This window comes from Stegostoma tigrinum, chromosome 23 (assembly GCF_030684315.1).
Source record: "Stegostoma tigrinum isolate sSteTig4 chromosome 23, sSteTig4.hap1, whole genome shotgun sequence".
Lineage (NCBI taxonomy): Eukaryota > Metazoa > Chordata > Chondrichthyes > Orectolobiformes > Stegostomatidae > Stegostoma > Stegostoma tigrinum.
The window spans coordinates 16,271,678-16,284,005 of NC_081376.1; the positions used below are offsets into that span (position 1 = coordinate 16,271,678).

At 39.5% G+C, this 12,328-nt stretch overlaps 1 protein-coding gene across 5 annotated transcripts in view; it reads left to right on the forward strand.

Moving 5' to 3' along the window:
• The window catches only part of lmf1 (lipase maturation factor 1), a 584,074-nt gene that overhangs the window by 504,131 nt on the left and 67,615 nt on the right, over positions 1-12,328 (forward strand). For all 5 annotated transcript variants that reach the window (XM_048551891.2, XM_059653929.1, XM_048551894.2 and 2 more), the window contains one exon: positions 10,716-10,899. In XM_048551891.2, coding sequence (XP_048407848.2) covers positions 10,716-10,899 — 184 coding nt within the window. The remainder of the gene's footprint in view (positions 1-10,715; positions 10,900-12,328) is intronic.

The following is a 12,328-nucleotide window of genomic DNA, read 5'->3' on the forward strand; positions in this document are numbered from 1 at the left end:
TAACGGTGTTATAATTGAGTAAAGGTAAGTACAAAGACATGAGGGCGGAGCTGGCTAGAGTTGATTGGAAGGGGAGGGCCTAGTAGGGAAGACAATAAGGCAGTAATGGTAGCAGTTTCTGGGATTAATTCAGGCGTCTTAGCAGAAATTTATCCCAAGGAAGAAGAAAAGTACTAAGGGGAGGATGAGGCAAATATGGCTAACGTGGGATGTCGGGACAGCATGAGAAAAAGGAAAAGCATACAATGTGATGAAGATTAGTGGGAAGCCAGAGGATTTGGAAACCTTCACAAACCAGCAGAGGACAACCAAAATGCCGTAAGTAGGAGAAGATGAAATGTGACAGTAAGCTAGCTAGTCTTATACAAGAAGATTGCAAGAGGTTTTTTTTGGATTTCTAAAAGGTAAAAGAGAGGCATGAGTAGATATTGGAAAATGAGGCTGGAGAAGTAGTAATGGGGGACAAAGAAATGGCAGAGGTACTGAAGAGGTACTTTGCATCAGTCTTCACAGTGGAAGATACCAGAACTTCAAAGAGTTAAGAGACAGAGGAGAGTGTTGGTACTCGGGAAGCTGAAAGGTCTGATGGTGCATAAATTTCCCAGACTAGATAGCTTAAGAGGTTGTGGAGGCATTGGTGGTGATCTTTTGGAAATCACTGAAGTTGGAGAGGGTTAGAAAATGGTTAATATAACACTCCAGGGAGGGAGTATGATGAATGGAAATTATAGGCAAGTTAGCCTGTTCTGAGCCATTCATAAGATTTTAGAGTTTAGATTTTAAGATGAGATTGTGGAATCTTTGGAAGTATATGGTAAAATAAAGTTGAGTCAGCATGGTTTTGTCAAGAGGAGGTCAAGACTGACTTTGTTAGAATTCTTTAAGGAGTTAATGAGCAAGTTAGACAAAGGAGAACCAGTGGATATGATCTATTTGATTTCCAGAAAGCCTTTGACAGGGTGTCCCACAAAAGGCTATGAAATAATGTAAGAGCCCATTGTGTTAGGGGCATGGTACCGGCATGGATAGAGGATTGACTGACCAGCAGAGAGTAGGGAATAAAGGTATCTTTTTTAGAATGGCTTCCAGGGACAAGTGGAGTTCTATAGATGTCAATGTTGGGATGATAACAATTCATGCCAAACATTAACAGTCTGGATGAAGAAACTGTGGGCATCACTGCTAATTTTGCAGATGACACAAGGGTAGGTGGAAGGTCAGGCTGTGTTAAGGAAGTGGGACGGCTGTAGATGGACTTTAACATGCTAGAGCAGTGGGCAAAGAAGTAGCAGATGGAATACAATGTGGGAAAACGTGAGGTTATGCACTTTGGCAGGGAGAATAGAGGCAGTGACTATTTTCTAAATGGGGAAAGGCTTTGGAAATCTGAAACAGAAAGGGACTTAGGTGTCCTTGTTCAGGATTCTGTTAAGGTTAACATTCAGTTTTGTTGACAAATTTTAGCATTCATTTCAAGAGGCTAGAATACAAGAGCAGAGATTTACGGCTGAGGCTGATTAAGGCTGTAGTCAGACCTCGTTTGCAAAATTATGAGCAGTTTTGGGCTCCTTGTTTGAGGAAGGTGCACTAACTTTGGAGAGATTCAGAGGAGATTCACAATAGTAATCCCAATGATGAAGAGCTTATCTTAGTGCTGGGCCTTTACTCGATGGAGATAGATGAAGGAGGATGTGATTGACGCTTACAGAATGCTGAGTGGCACTCTGGTTGGAACAGACGTAGAGAAGTTCTTTTCACATTAGGAGAGACTTGGACCCAAGGGCACAGCCTCAGAGTTAAAACTGACATGAGGAAGAATTCCTTCAGCCAGAAGGCAGTGAGTCTGTGGAATTCATTGCCATAGAAGGTTGTGAAGGCCAAGCCTTTAAGACAGAGATAGCTAGGTTTTTGATTAGAAAGGGGACCAAGGGTTATGGAAGAAGACAGGAGAATGGGGTTGAGAAGCATAGCAGCCATAATCGAAAGGCAGAGCAAATTCGATGGGCCAAATGGCCTAATTCTGCTTCTGTGTCTGAGTTGGGAGATGCTGCTTGGTCTGCTGTGTTCATCCAGCTCCATACTTTGTTATCTCAGATTATCCAGCATCTGCAGTTCCCATTATTTCTGATTAAATTAGAAAGCACTTATTTTCAGATGAGATGTTCAGGTGTGCATCAGTGATGCCTTGGTACAACTTCAAAAATTGTGACAATGTCTCCCTATTTCTTCATCTGTATTTGTCCCTCAAACAGAATCACTGAAACATAAATAGCTGATCAATTATCTCATTATTTGTGGGTCTATACTTAATGCAGAATTAGCTGCAATAAGAACTAGACCTCAAAAGTACTTTGATAATGGGAACTGCAGATGCTGGAGAATCCAAGATAATAAAATGTGAGGCTGGATGAACACAGCAGGCCCAGCAGCATCTCAGGAGCACAAAAGCTAATGTTTCGGGCCTAGACCCTTCATCAGAGAGGCTCTCTGATGAAGGGTCTAGGCCCGAAACGTCAGCTTTTGTGGTCCTGAGGTGCTGCTGGGCCTGCTATGTTCATCCAGCCTCACATTTTATTATCTCAAAAGTACTTTGTTGGCTGTAAAACATTTTAAGATAATTTGAGATCAGGAAAGGCACTGAATAATGCAGTTTTTTTTGTTTCACAACTTTGCCAAAAGGTTCAGAGATAATGGGAACTGCAGATGCTGGAGAATTCCAAGATAATAAAATGTGAGGCTGGATGAACACAGCAGGCCAAGCAGCATCTCAGGAGCACAAAAACTGACGTTTCGGGCCTAGACCCTTTGCCAAAAGGTTGTTTATTTTTAGAGTTTTGTCTGTACCAATTTTTGGACGGATATTTTCAGATTTATATTATGTACTACTTTTATAATATGAAGCAAATAAAATATTAAAAATTCACTTTTAACATTCATGATTGTGTAACAGCATTTTAAAAAATAGCTAAACAAAACCTGAAGTTTTATTTTTAATACCGTACTCAAGTCAAATTCCATTCCAAACATAAAACTCAAAGTAGCCAATCAACTCTCCTGTTTGCAAAGAGGTTTGAAGCATGGTGTAGGATGAACTTCCCTTCTCATTTAATAAGGAGAGCTAGATTAAGTGTATGTAATAGGAGCGTCCCTTCCTGTCCAAGGTTAAATCTTGTATCCTTCAAAAATCTAAACACTTTGTCAACTGATTAATGTTATTTGAGCTAAGCTTGATTCTATCTGAAGTAGTTTCCATGTTTGTAAATAAGTTACTTGCCACTTCTGACTGAGTTGTGTTTGCCTGAGATGATTCTCTTGAGCTCCTGGCAACAAAAGGATATGCAAGTGGAAGTCTGGAAGCTGAAATGAAGAAATAGTGGAAATACACAATATGTGCACTGCATCCATGATAATTTGCATTTGTACAATGCCTTGAATGTTGTCAAATTTTGAAATTTGCAAAGGCTTACTCGGTACCACGTGAGGTATTAGTACAGGTAATCTCAGGATTGGTCAAAGAGATGGGTTTAAGGCAGTGTCTCAAGGGTGTCTTGAGAGGTAGAGAGGTATAAGGAAGAAATGTCAGCTGTTATTGGGGTGATGTACTGAAGCAAGATGGTTCATGTGTGGAACAGAATCTTGGATATCTAAGATGAGAAGGAAATCCATTGCTGATTATTCAACTTAACACTGGACTCTGAAATCTTACAGTTGGAAATTGATGATCAAGTTAAGGCTGGTTGTGTATTTATGTAAGCTAATTTCAGTCACAAAATATGATAACTACAAGAGGAGATTGGTTTTATGGATGCGGATTTCTTTATTTGCATCTAAACATTTACTTGAAGAAAAATGATTGTTATAGAGCATATTTGAAGGAAATGTACTATATTTGCATTGAAGCTTGAATTGTATACTATATTTTGTCATAGTTGAATTTATTTTAAATAATGCGCTTTTGCAGGGCTAGCTAATTTTGGATGTTAGTGCTTGGCATTTACTAGTTGTACTGCCTAATATCTCGATAAAGATTATTTATGCAGCACATTATGTAACTGAATCCCCAAATTTACTTGGTTGCTTCATCATCTACCTATCCACATGTGCAAGTGGCGATAGGTACCAAATATATCTGCTTATGTATGAGTGTAAACACTATACGGAGGGAATTACAATAATTTTCAAATGGTTTATTCCTTAACTGGTCTTAAGAGATACACATGCATCCTTGGTATTCTGCATAGCTGAGACCTTTGAGGAGTGATTTAAATAACTACTGTTCTCGAAAGCCAAGAATCACCAGTTTTCAGAATGGTGGCATATGGAACCTTAAAGCAATATTTTGTTTAGTTAGCATGGTCTGTGTGCTCACTTTTGCTATGTAATGGGTAAAGTTAATGTCCTCCCTTCACAAATGGGTCATCAGCTGTGTCCAAGCTCATTGATATGACTCAAATGACAGAATTTAAATGGGGCAGCATGGTGGCTCAGTGGTTAACACTGCAGCCTCACAGCGCCAGGGACTTGGGTTTGATTCCAGCCTCGGGCAAGTGTCTGTGTGGAGTTTGCACATTCTCTCCGTGTCTGCGTGGGTTTCCTCTGAGTGCTCCGGTTTCCTCCCACAGTCCAAAGATGTGCGGGCTAGGTGGATTGGCCATTGCTAAATTGCCTGTAGTGTTCAGGGGTGTGTGGGTTGTAGGGGGATGGGTCTGGGTGGGATGCTTCAAAGAGCGCTGTGGATTTATTGGGCTGAAGGGCCTGTTTCTACACTGTAGGGAATCTAATCTAATCTAATCTAATATAAATATAGTGGATTTCAGTTTTACTCCAAAAAGTTGAGCACAAAATCTAGTCCGACAAATCAGTAGGGTACTGACCAGAGCGCTGTTCTTAGTGCCATCTTTCGGATAAGATATTAATCTGGTGCTCATATAGTTCAGTCAGAGATCTCAAGGCACTGCTAGAAGATGGGCAGAGTTTTCTGGATTTCCTGAACCAACATTTAGCACTTCACTAGCGCGACCTGAACAGATTGGTCATTGTAGCTACCGGTTGTGTACAAATTTACAACAGTAACTACTCTTCAAAAGTACTTCATTATCTACAGAACACTTTGAAGCATCCTTAAGCTGTGAAATATGCTATATACACAAATCTAAGTTCTTTGATTGGTGTTGCAACACATTGTCGTCAGACCCATAATTTGTCAATTCTTCTTGAGCCACAGCCAAAGCAAAGGTACGTGTTTCATCCCAACTAGGAATTTCACTCAGCACACTTTGCTTAAAATTTCTAGGTTTTTATTTCTACTTGGAGAAGAAATATTACAATTTATATTTGTGTAAACTTATTTGAAAGAAACTGTTTCCATATTGCTATGGCATCCACCCATCTCTGCATCCAAGATGTACATCACTACTGGCTTGAACATTGTCTGTTGTAGCTGTAACAGGCTAATTTAAAAGTGGTAGTCCCTTCTGCTAGTGGTACAGATGGCCTAAGGTCGTTAGTACTTTCTCCTTCCAGTGAGCTCACTTTTCAGGCATCTGGTCATTCCTTTTATCATCCGCTTTTTCGACACCCTTCACAACTGTTTGTCTTCAGGCATTCTGGTCGGCAGAAAGGACTTGCCATGCATCAACTCCAATTATGGTCAACTTGAAGTGTAGCTTGGAGACATCATTGTATGACGTGTCATGGATGCACCTTTAAAACAACATAGTCAAACAGAAATTCACGAGCTCAAGTCAATATTATGTATACCCCGATTCAAAACTCATTGTAATCAAGAAGATTAAAGCATGCACCTTGGGGAGTAACGTGATGGAAAATTTATGAATGAGAGAGACTGGGAGGATTCCCAGATCCTGACCAATTAATTGACTAGTCTGTAACAGCACAGGAGCTCAGAATAGAATACTTTGCAAAGTAAATGTCAATACTGGTTGGGTAAATTGCACGCAATTATATAGGCACCCCGTACTGGAAAGACTGCAAAATCTACAAAGTTTGGCCACTTGTTACAAGTGGGTTTAAAAAGGGATCGGTGCAGCATCATTAACGTATGTAATCAAATGGTCAGAGTATTTTTAAAAACAACCTCTTTCGGACAGCACACTGCATATTAAACTGCATCCTAGTACTGTGGCAAAGCTACTATTCACCCACAATGATATCACATCACCGGGTTTTTGTCCACAGTCCAGTTAGAGTAAAGGAAAGGTAATGTACTCTTATTTAGTGCAAAAGAGCATTGGCGTGATTTGAAAACCTTTGATTGACTATCTCGGTGATGTGCTCAGTTAAACACATAAATAGAATAGAGTCATGAATGTTTGCTATCACCAGTTTCAAAATCACAACAAACTGACTGACGAAATGCGTCCAACAGAATCTCAGATTTTTGGCATTCACCATAAGGTCCAGCGCATGGCTATCAGGGAGACTGGAAGACTTCAGTTCCCATCAACAGCAATACCTTCAATTACAGACATTCAACAGACAGTAGGGGAAAACATATGGTGAGGTAAGGGTTACTATGCAGAGTGACCTGCAGTAAGCAGGTTCCATGTCAAATAAGCCTAAAAGTAGTTGATAATACCAGTGGACATAACTTTCTCTGCTTTCCCTTAACATACTCCCACTGACATCTGTAAATTGTTGCTGTCTTCTCAGGCATTATCCTTTACATGTTCAACAGTGCCTTCTTTTAACTCTCCTACACAAATATAGTTGATATCAATGTCACACAGATATAAAGCCTTTCTTTTGAGAATGACACACTCCTGTCACAATGATTTATTACATTTTTCTGCTCCTACCCAAGCATTTTTCTGAAATGACAATATCTGAAGCAAAGTTCCCATTCCTGCCTCATCTGTTCATATTTCATTTGGTGCTTTGGATAAAAATAGCAAATTAACATTGAATTCATTCAAAAAAGAAATTTAATGCTTCATACACATTGTTATGTTTTTTTACTTACTTGTCCTTGGAAAGTGGTGTGATTCAGTGGAAGAATATTCAAGGCGGTTATCAGTTGGAGATGCTAACATGAACATTGCTTCCTCAACTGTAACACATTTATTTGGCAAAGTATTGCCCTGTGAACATAAGCCATCAAATACCTCCCCTCCTAGGGACATTATCAACTAGTCAAACTGAAATCCCTTACTTAAGGTTAAATTCTGGACGGCCATTATGAATTCTGTGAAGAGTTAGCCCACCCGAATTGTCATCCAAAAATCACTATCACCAATCGATGCTCCCCTACAACTTCTTGCCTCGAATTATAGTTTTCATTTTCACCCAGAAGTCCTTCGTGAACCAATGTGATACTGTTCAACTACTGAATGTCTTCTGACAGTTTGTTTTGTTTGACAGCTCCTGACTTTATTGTTCTAATTAATTTGTCACTTCTTGTTTTCTTTATTTTGTTTAAACACAGTGCAAACAGAGATAATTTGTATGCGCTAAGAATTTAAAATAAAAACTGCCATGCCTTCTTTGGGGTTCCTAGCGCTTGTTTCCCAGTTGTCTTGTGGAATCTATAGTTTCAGTCTCTCCTCTAAATGTAGAAGGTGATCTTAAATTTGGTTTAAATTTAATATTTATAAATTTTGAATTCTGTCAAACTGATTCTACTTCCCTGGTCTACTTTGAATAGTCAGGCTTAACCTTGTTTCAATCACATTTAGTGATCCACTTCATAGAAATTGAACCTCATTGTACCTTTCTGAGAGGTCTAACTGTACAGACAATAAAATGCAAAGTTGGAGACCAAAATATCCTCCTTTCCAGGACTCGAATCAAGCAACCATCTAACAGATGTTTAAGGTCCCTCACATAACTGAAATAACTTAGATGCCTGTTTTAAGCTCCCTCTTTGAAACTAGACAGCAGCAACTTCAGGATGCCTCAATATCAATTGCAACCACCAAATTAAAGGAATTTTTGTTAAGCCAGTGTGTGCTGATACCCAGTGCTGCTTCCAAGTGTGCATGTGCACAAATCTGGAACCACTCATGCGCAGAATTCCGGAACCATGCATGCACTCAGGCCTTATGTCAAATTCTAATGACATTACATACGTGCAATGAAAAAAAAATACGTTTTTGAAGCAGAGTTCAGGAGACGGGAGTGAGGGGAAGTGAGTTGGTTCTGCCAGTGTAGATTTTGAAGCAATGCATCGTGTGCAGGTGTGTGATATAAATAGACATGATCATTTGTTAAAGCTAGTCACTACAAATTTCTTCTAGAGCCAGGAAGACTAGATGTGGCACCCACTCACTGCGCGAGCTGCACAGTCATTGCAATCGTCTTCCAACAGGCCAACATTGCCTCGATTCAAATGTCTGAATTCCCTCTGAAAAGGCTTATAAATTAAATTGTAGTAACAGTGAGTAAATTTATTGGAACTGTGAGTTGACAAGTCTCCAGGCCTTGACAGATTTCATCCTCGGGTCTTAAAAGAAGTAGCTAGTGGGATAATTGTTGCGTTGATCTAATTTTACAAAAATCAATGGACCAGGAAAGTTTAGGTTGGAAAATAGCTAATGTAACTCCTTTATTTAAAAGGGTCAGGGGCAAGAAGCAGGAAGCTACAGGCCACTTAGTTTAACATCTGTAAGAGAGTAACTGTCAGAAGCTATTATTAGAAGGTGTTATAACAGGACACTTGGATAAGTTCAAGGTAATCAGGGACAACCAACATGGTTTTGTCAAAGGGAAAGCATTTTTAATTTTAATTTGCTGGCATTCCTTAAGGAGTAACTTGTGCTGTGGATAAAGTGGAACCAGTACATTTATTGTACTTAGATTTCCAGAAGGCATTTGAAAAGATGCAATACAAAAGGTTATTATAGAAATTAAAAGTGCACAGTGTTACCTGTAACATGTTGGCATGGAAAGAAGAGAGGGCAGTTGTAAATGGGTCATTTTCAGGCTGGAAGGATGTTATGATTGGTGTGCCACAGAGGTCAGATACTGGGGCCTCAACTCTTAACAAGTTAGATAAATGATTTGTTTGAAGGTATGGTTGCCACATTTGCCTATGACACAAAGATAGGCAGGAAAGTGAGGTGTGAAGAGGACATAGGAACCTACAAAGGAATGTAGATATATTAAGTGAGTGGGCAAAGATTTGGCAAATAGAGTATAATTTGGGAAAGTATGGAATTGTGCATTTTGGAAGAAAAAAATATAAAAGAAGCATATTCTAAATGGTGAGAGGTTGCAAAGCTTTGAGATGCAAGGAGTCTGCCTGAGTGTCCTGCTGTATGAATCACATAAGGTTGGTATGCAGGAACAACAAGTAATCTGGAAAGATAATAGAATGTTATGTTTTATCACGAGGGATTTGAATGCAAGAGTAAAGAAGTTATGCTTCAGTTATAGAAGCCACTGGTGAGATATCTGGCAAACTGTTTACAATACTGGCTCACTGTGCTTGGAAACAGTTAAGAGAAAGTTTAGTAAACTAATGCCTTGAATGACTGTATTGCCTTATGAACAAAGGCTAGACAGGCTAGGCCTGTATCTGCTGGAGTTTAGAATAGTCAGCGGTGACTCAATTGAAACAAGTAAGATCCTGAGGGGACTTAGCTCAGCAGATATGGGAAGAATGTTTCCTCTTATGGGAGAATCTGGAACTAGTGATCATAGTTTAAAAATAAGGGTTCTCTCATTTATGACAGAGATGAGGTAAAAAATCTCTGCATATTGAGAGCCTTTGGAATTTGCTTCCTCAAAAGACAGTGGATACAGAAACTTTAAATACTTTTAAGATAGATTCTTGATTACCAAGGGGATTAAAGGTTATTGGGGGTATGCGGGCATTTAGAGTTATGGTTAAAATCAGGTCAGCCAAGATCTTATTGAATGGCAGGTTTGAAGGGCAGTGTGACTTCCTTCATTTCATTGTTCACCTTCAGATTAGCTTTCTGCTGGCCTTGGACTTCAAAATTAGGGCGATCTGGCACCAATGCTTCTGGGCCCAGTCAAATTTTCACTGCACATTTTTCAGTGATGCCTCTTTTAATGCTGTCTTTCTAGCTTGATTGTTCATTAAAAGTTTTAAATCTGTTGAACCTTATCGTTGTGTTAACTATTTTCTGTTGCTATTCCATATCTCATGATTCAGTTTTTGCCTTTTCTCCCCCACTACTGTCACCTTTCTGTGAATGTGTTAAAGGTATTTTTGGATGCAAGTGGCAGTTACAATAAATAATCAAGTTATAGGGCAACAATGTAAATTAAAGGTGTATGTGTGAAAGGATTATGCAAATACTGTAATGTCATCTAAATTGACAAGACAGCAATCAATGGGACCATAAAGGATTTACAAGAGTATGTGCATATTGTTGAAGAGAAATGTAATGCTCTGTTTCTGAAAATAGAAATTTCTACTAGGCAAGCCAAGAAAGTTGTTTATGTTTCGCTTTGGATTTGTTGAAGTGTTACAGTATAATAAAGTAAAGACAGGAATTGTGTCCTGTTGTGTTATAAAACAGACTGACATGTGGTATATAGAAAGAAATAGAAAACGGTTTTAGTGTTTTGGCATACCGCAGTAAAAAATGGGCCATGGCATAAAGTGGCTTGATAGTAATTGAACACTACATCAATAAGATAAACTGCATTATGTGTACAAGACATTTACAGTGTCACTTCCTTGGTATATTGCAGCTGTAAATCTGCCTTCTCTCCCTTCTCTGCAGGTCTTACTCATCATAAGTGGGAATCTCAGCTTCTTGAACTGGTTGACTATTGTTCCAAGTATTGCCTGCTTTGACGACTCCAATCTGGCCTTTCTCTTTAGCTCACGACAAGGAGGGGTCAAGGATCAAGTGTCTAAGATTCAAGCTGAGGCGGCAGCGGGTCAGAAACCACCTACTCATCATGGTATGTGATCTTGATTAACAGCCAATTCAATGCCTTTGGCATATGCCTTTTCCATGAACTCTACTTTGTGGCGAATGGGTTAAGAAATAAAAGTTTTGTGTCCTTCGCAGAGTCTCCCTTGATCCCAAAATAACAACTAATACTACCATCACTTCCACTAGCAGAATCTACTTACTGACTCTACAGTTAGTTGTGCGTAGTAAATAAATTTAAGAACAGTTTAAGCATGAGTATGACTAAGAATTCCAAACTGTCAGTTGAATTAGCTACTTTGAATCAAGTGAATCACTTTTACACAAAAGTTGGACACAGACACAAGTCATTCAGCCAAATATGCGAATATTTATGCTTCACGTGTGCCTTCTCCTATTCCACCTAGCTTTTCACATAATCTTGTCAACTTTCTGTCTTATATTTATGACCTTCAAATTTGGACTGCCCCAAATTTTCCCTGCATCTACCTTATTAAATAGTTTATTTTAGATCTTCCTGCAGCTTTCTCTACTTAGAGAAAATATCTCTGCTTGTTCAGTCTTTCCTGATCGATGTAGTTTTTGTAATGTTTACTTATCTTGATGGATGTATGGAATCTGAATGGTTTGTCAGATGTACTTCAGTTTACTCTGACCCTTATAAAGTCAGCCTGTTGTATATTTCACATAAACACGCACCTCATTTTTTCAGTTAAAAGAAGTAACTGCATGAAAGCAGCTTGAGAATTGTTTCTGTCAAATTTTATCCACACAACAAAAGTAGTCTGAACTGAGCAGGGCTGTGGCGCAGTGTTGGCATCCCTATATCTGGGTCACAAGCTCCATGTTCACATACCACAACAGGACTTATTGTCAATGATTTGTAGAATCCCTACAGAGCATACAGAGGCTATTCAGCCCATTAAGTCTGCACTGATCCTCTGATGAGCATCCCATCCCCACCCACCCTCATGACCCTGCCTGGGATTTTTACCATGGCTAACACATCTAACCTGCCCAACCCTGGTCACTGCAGGGCAAATCTTAGCACGGCCAATGCACCGAACCTGGGAGGAAACTGGAACACTTGGAAGCCCACACTGACATGGGGAGAGCATGCAAACCCCACACAGACAATGGCCCAAGAACTGAACCTGGGTCCCTGGCATTGTGAGGCAGCAGTGATAACCATTGTGTCACCATGCCTGTGAGAGGTAAATTTGTAACATAAAGTCATAGAGCCAAACAGCATGGAAACAGAACCATTGATCCAACCAGTCCATGCTGACCATAATCCCGAGCTAAACTAGTCCCACCTGCCTGGACTTGGCCTGTATTTCTTCAAAGATTTCTTATTCATGTACTTACCTAAATGTCTTTTAAATGTTGTAACTGTACCCATATCCATCTGGAAGTTTATTCCACATATGAACCACGCTGTGCACCATAAGGAAAAG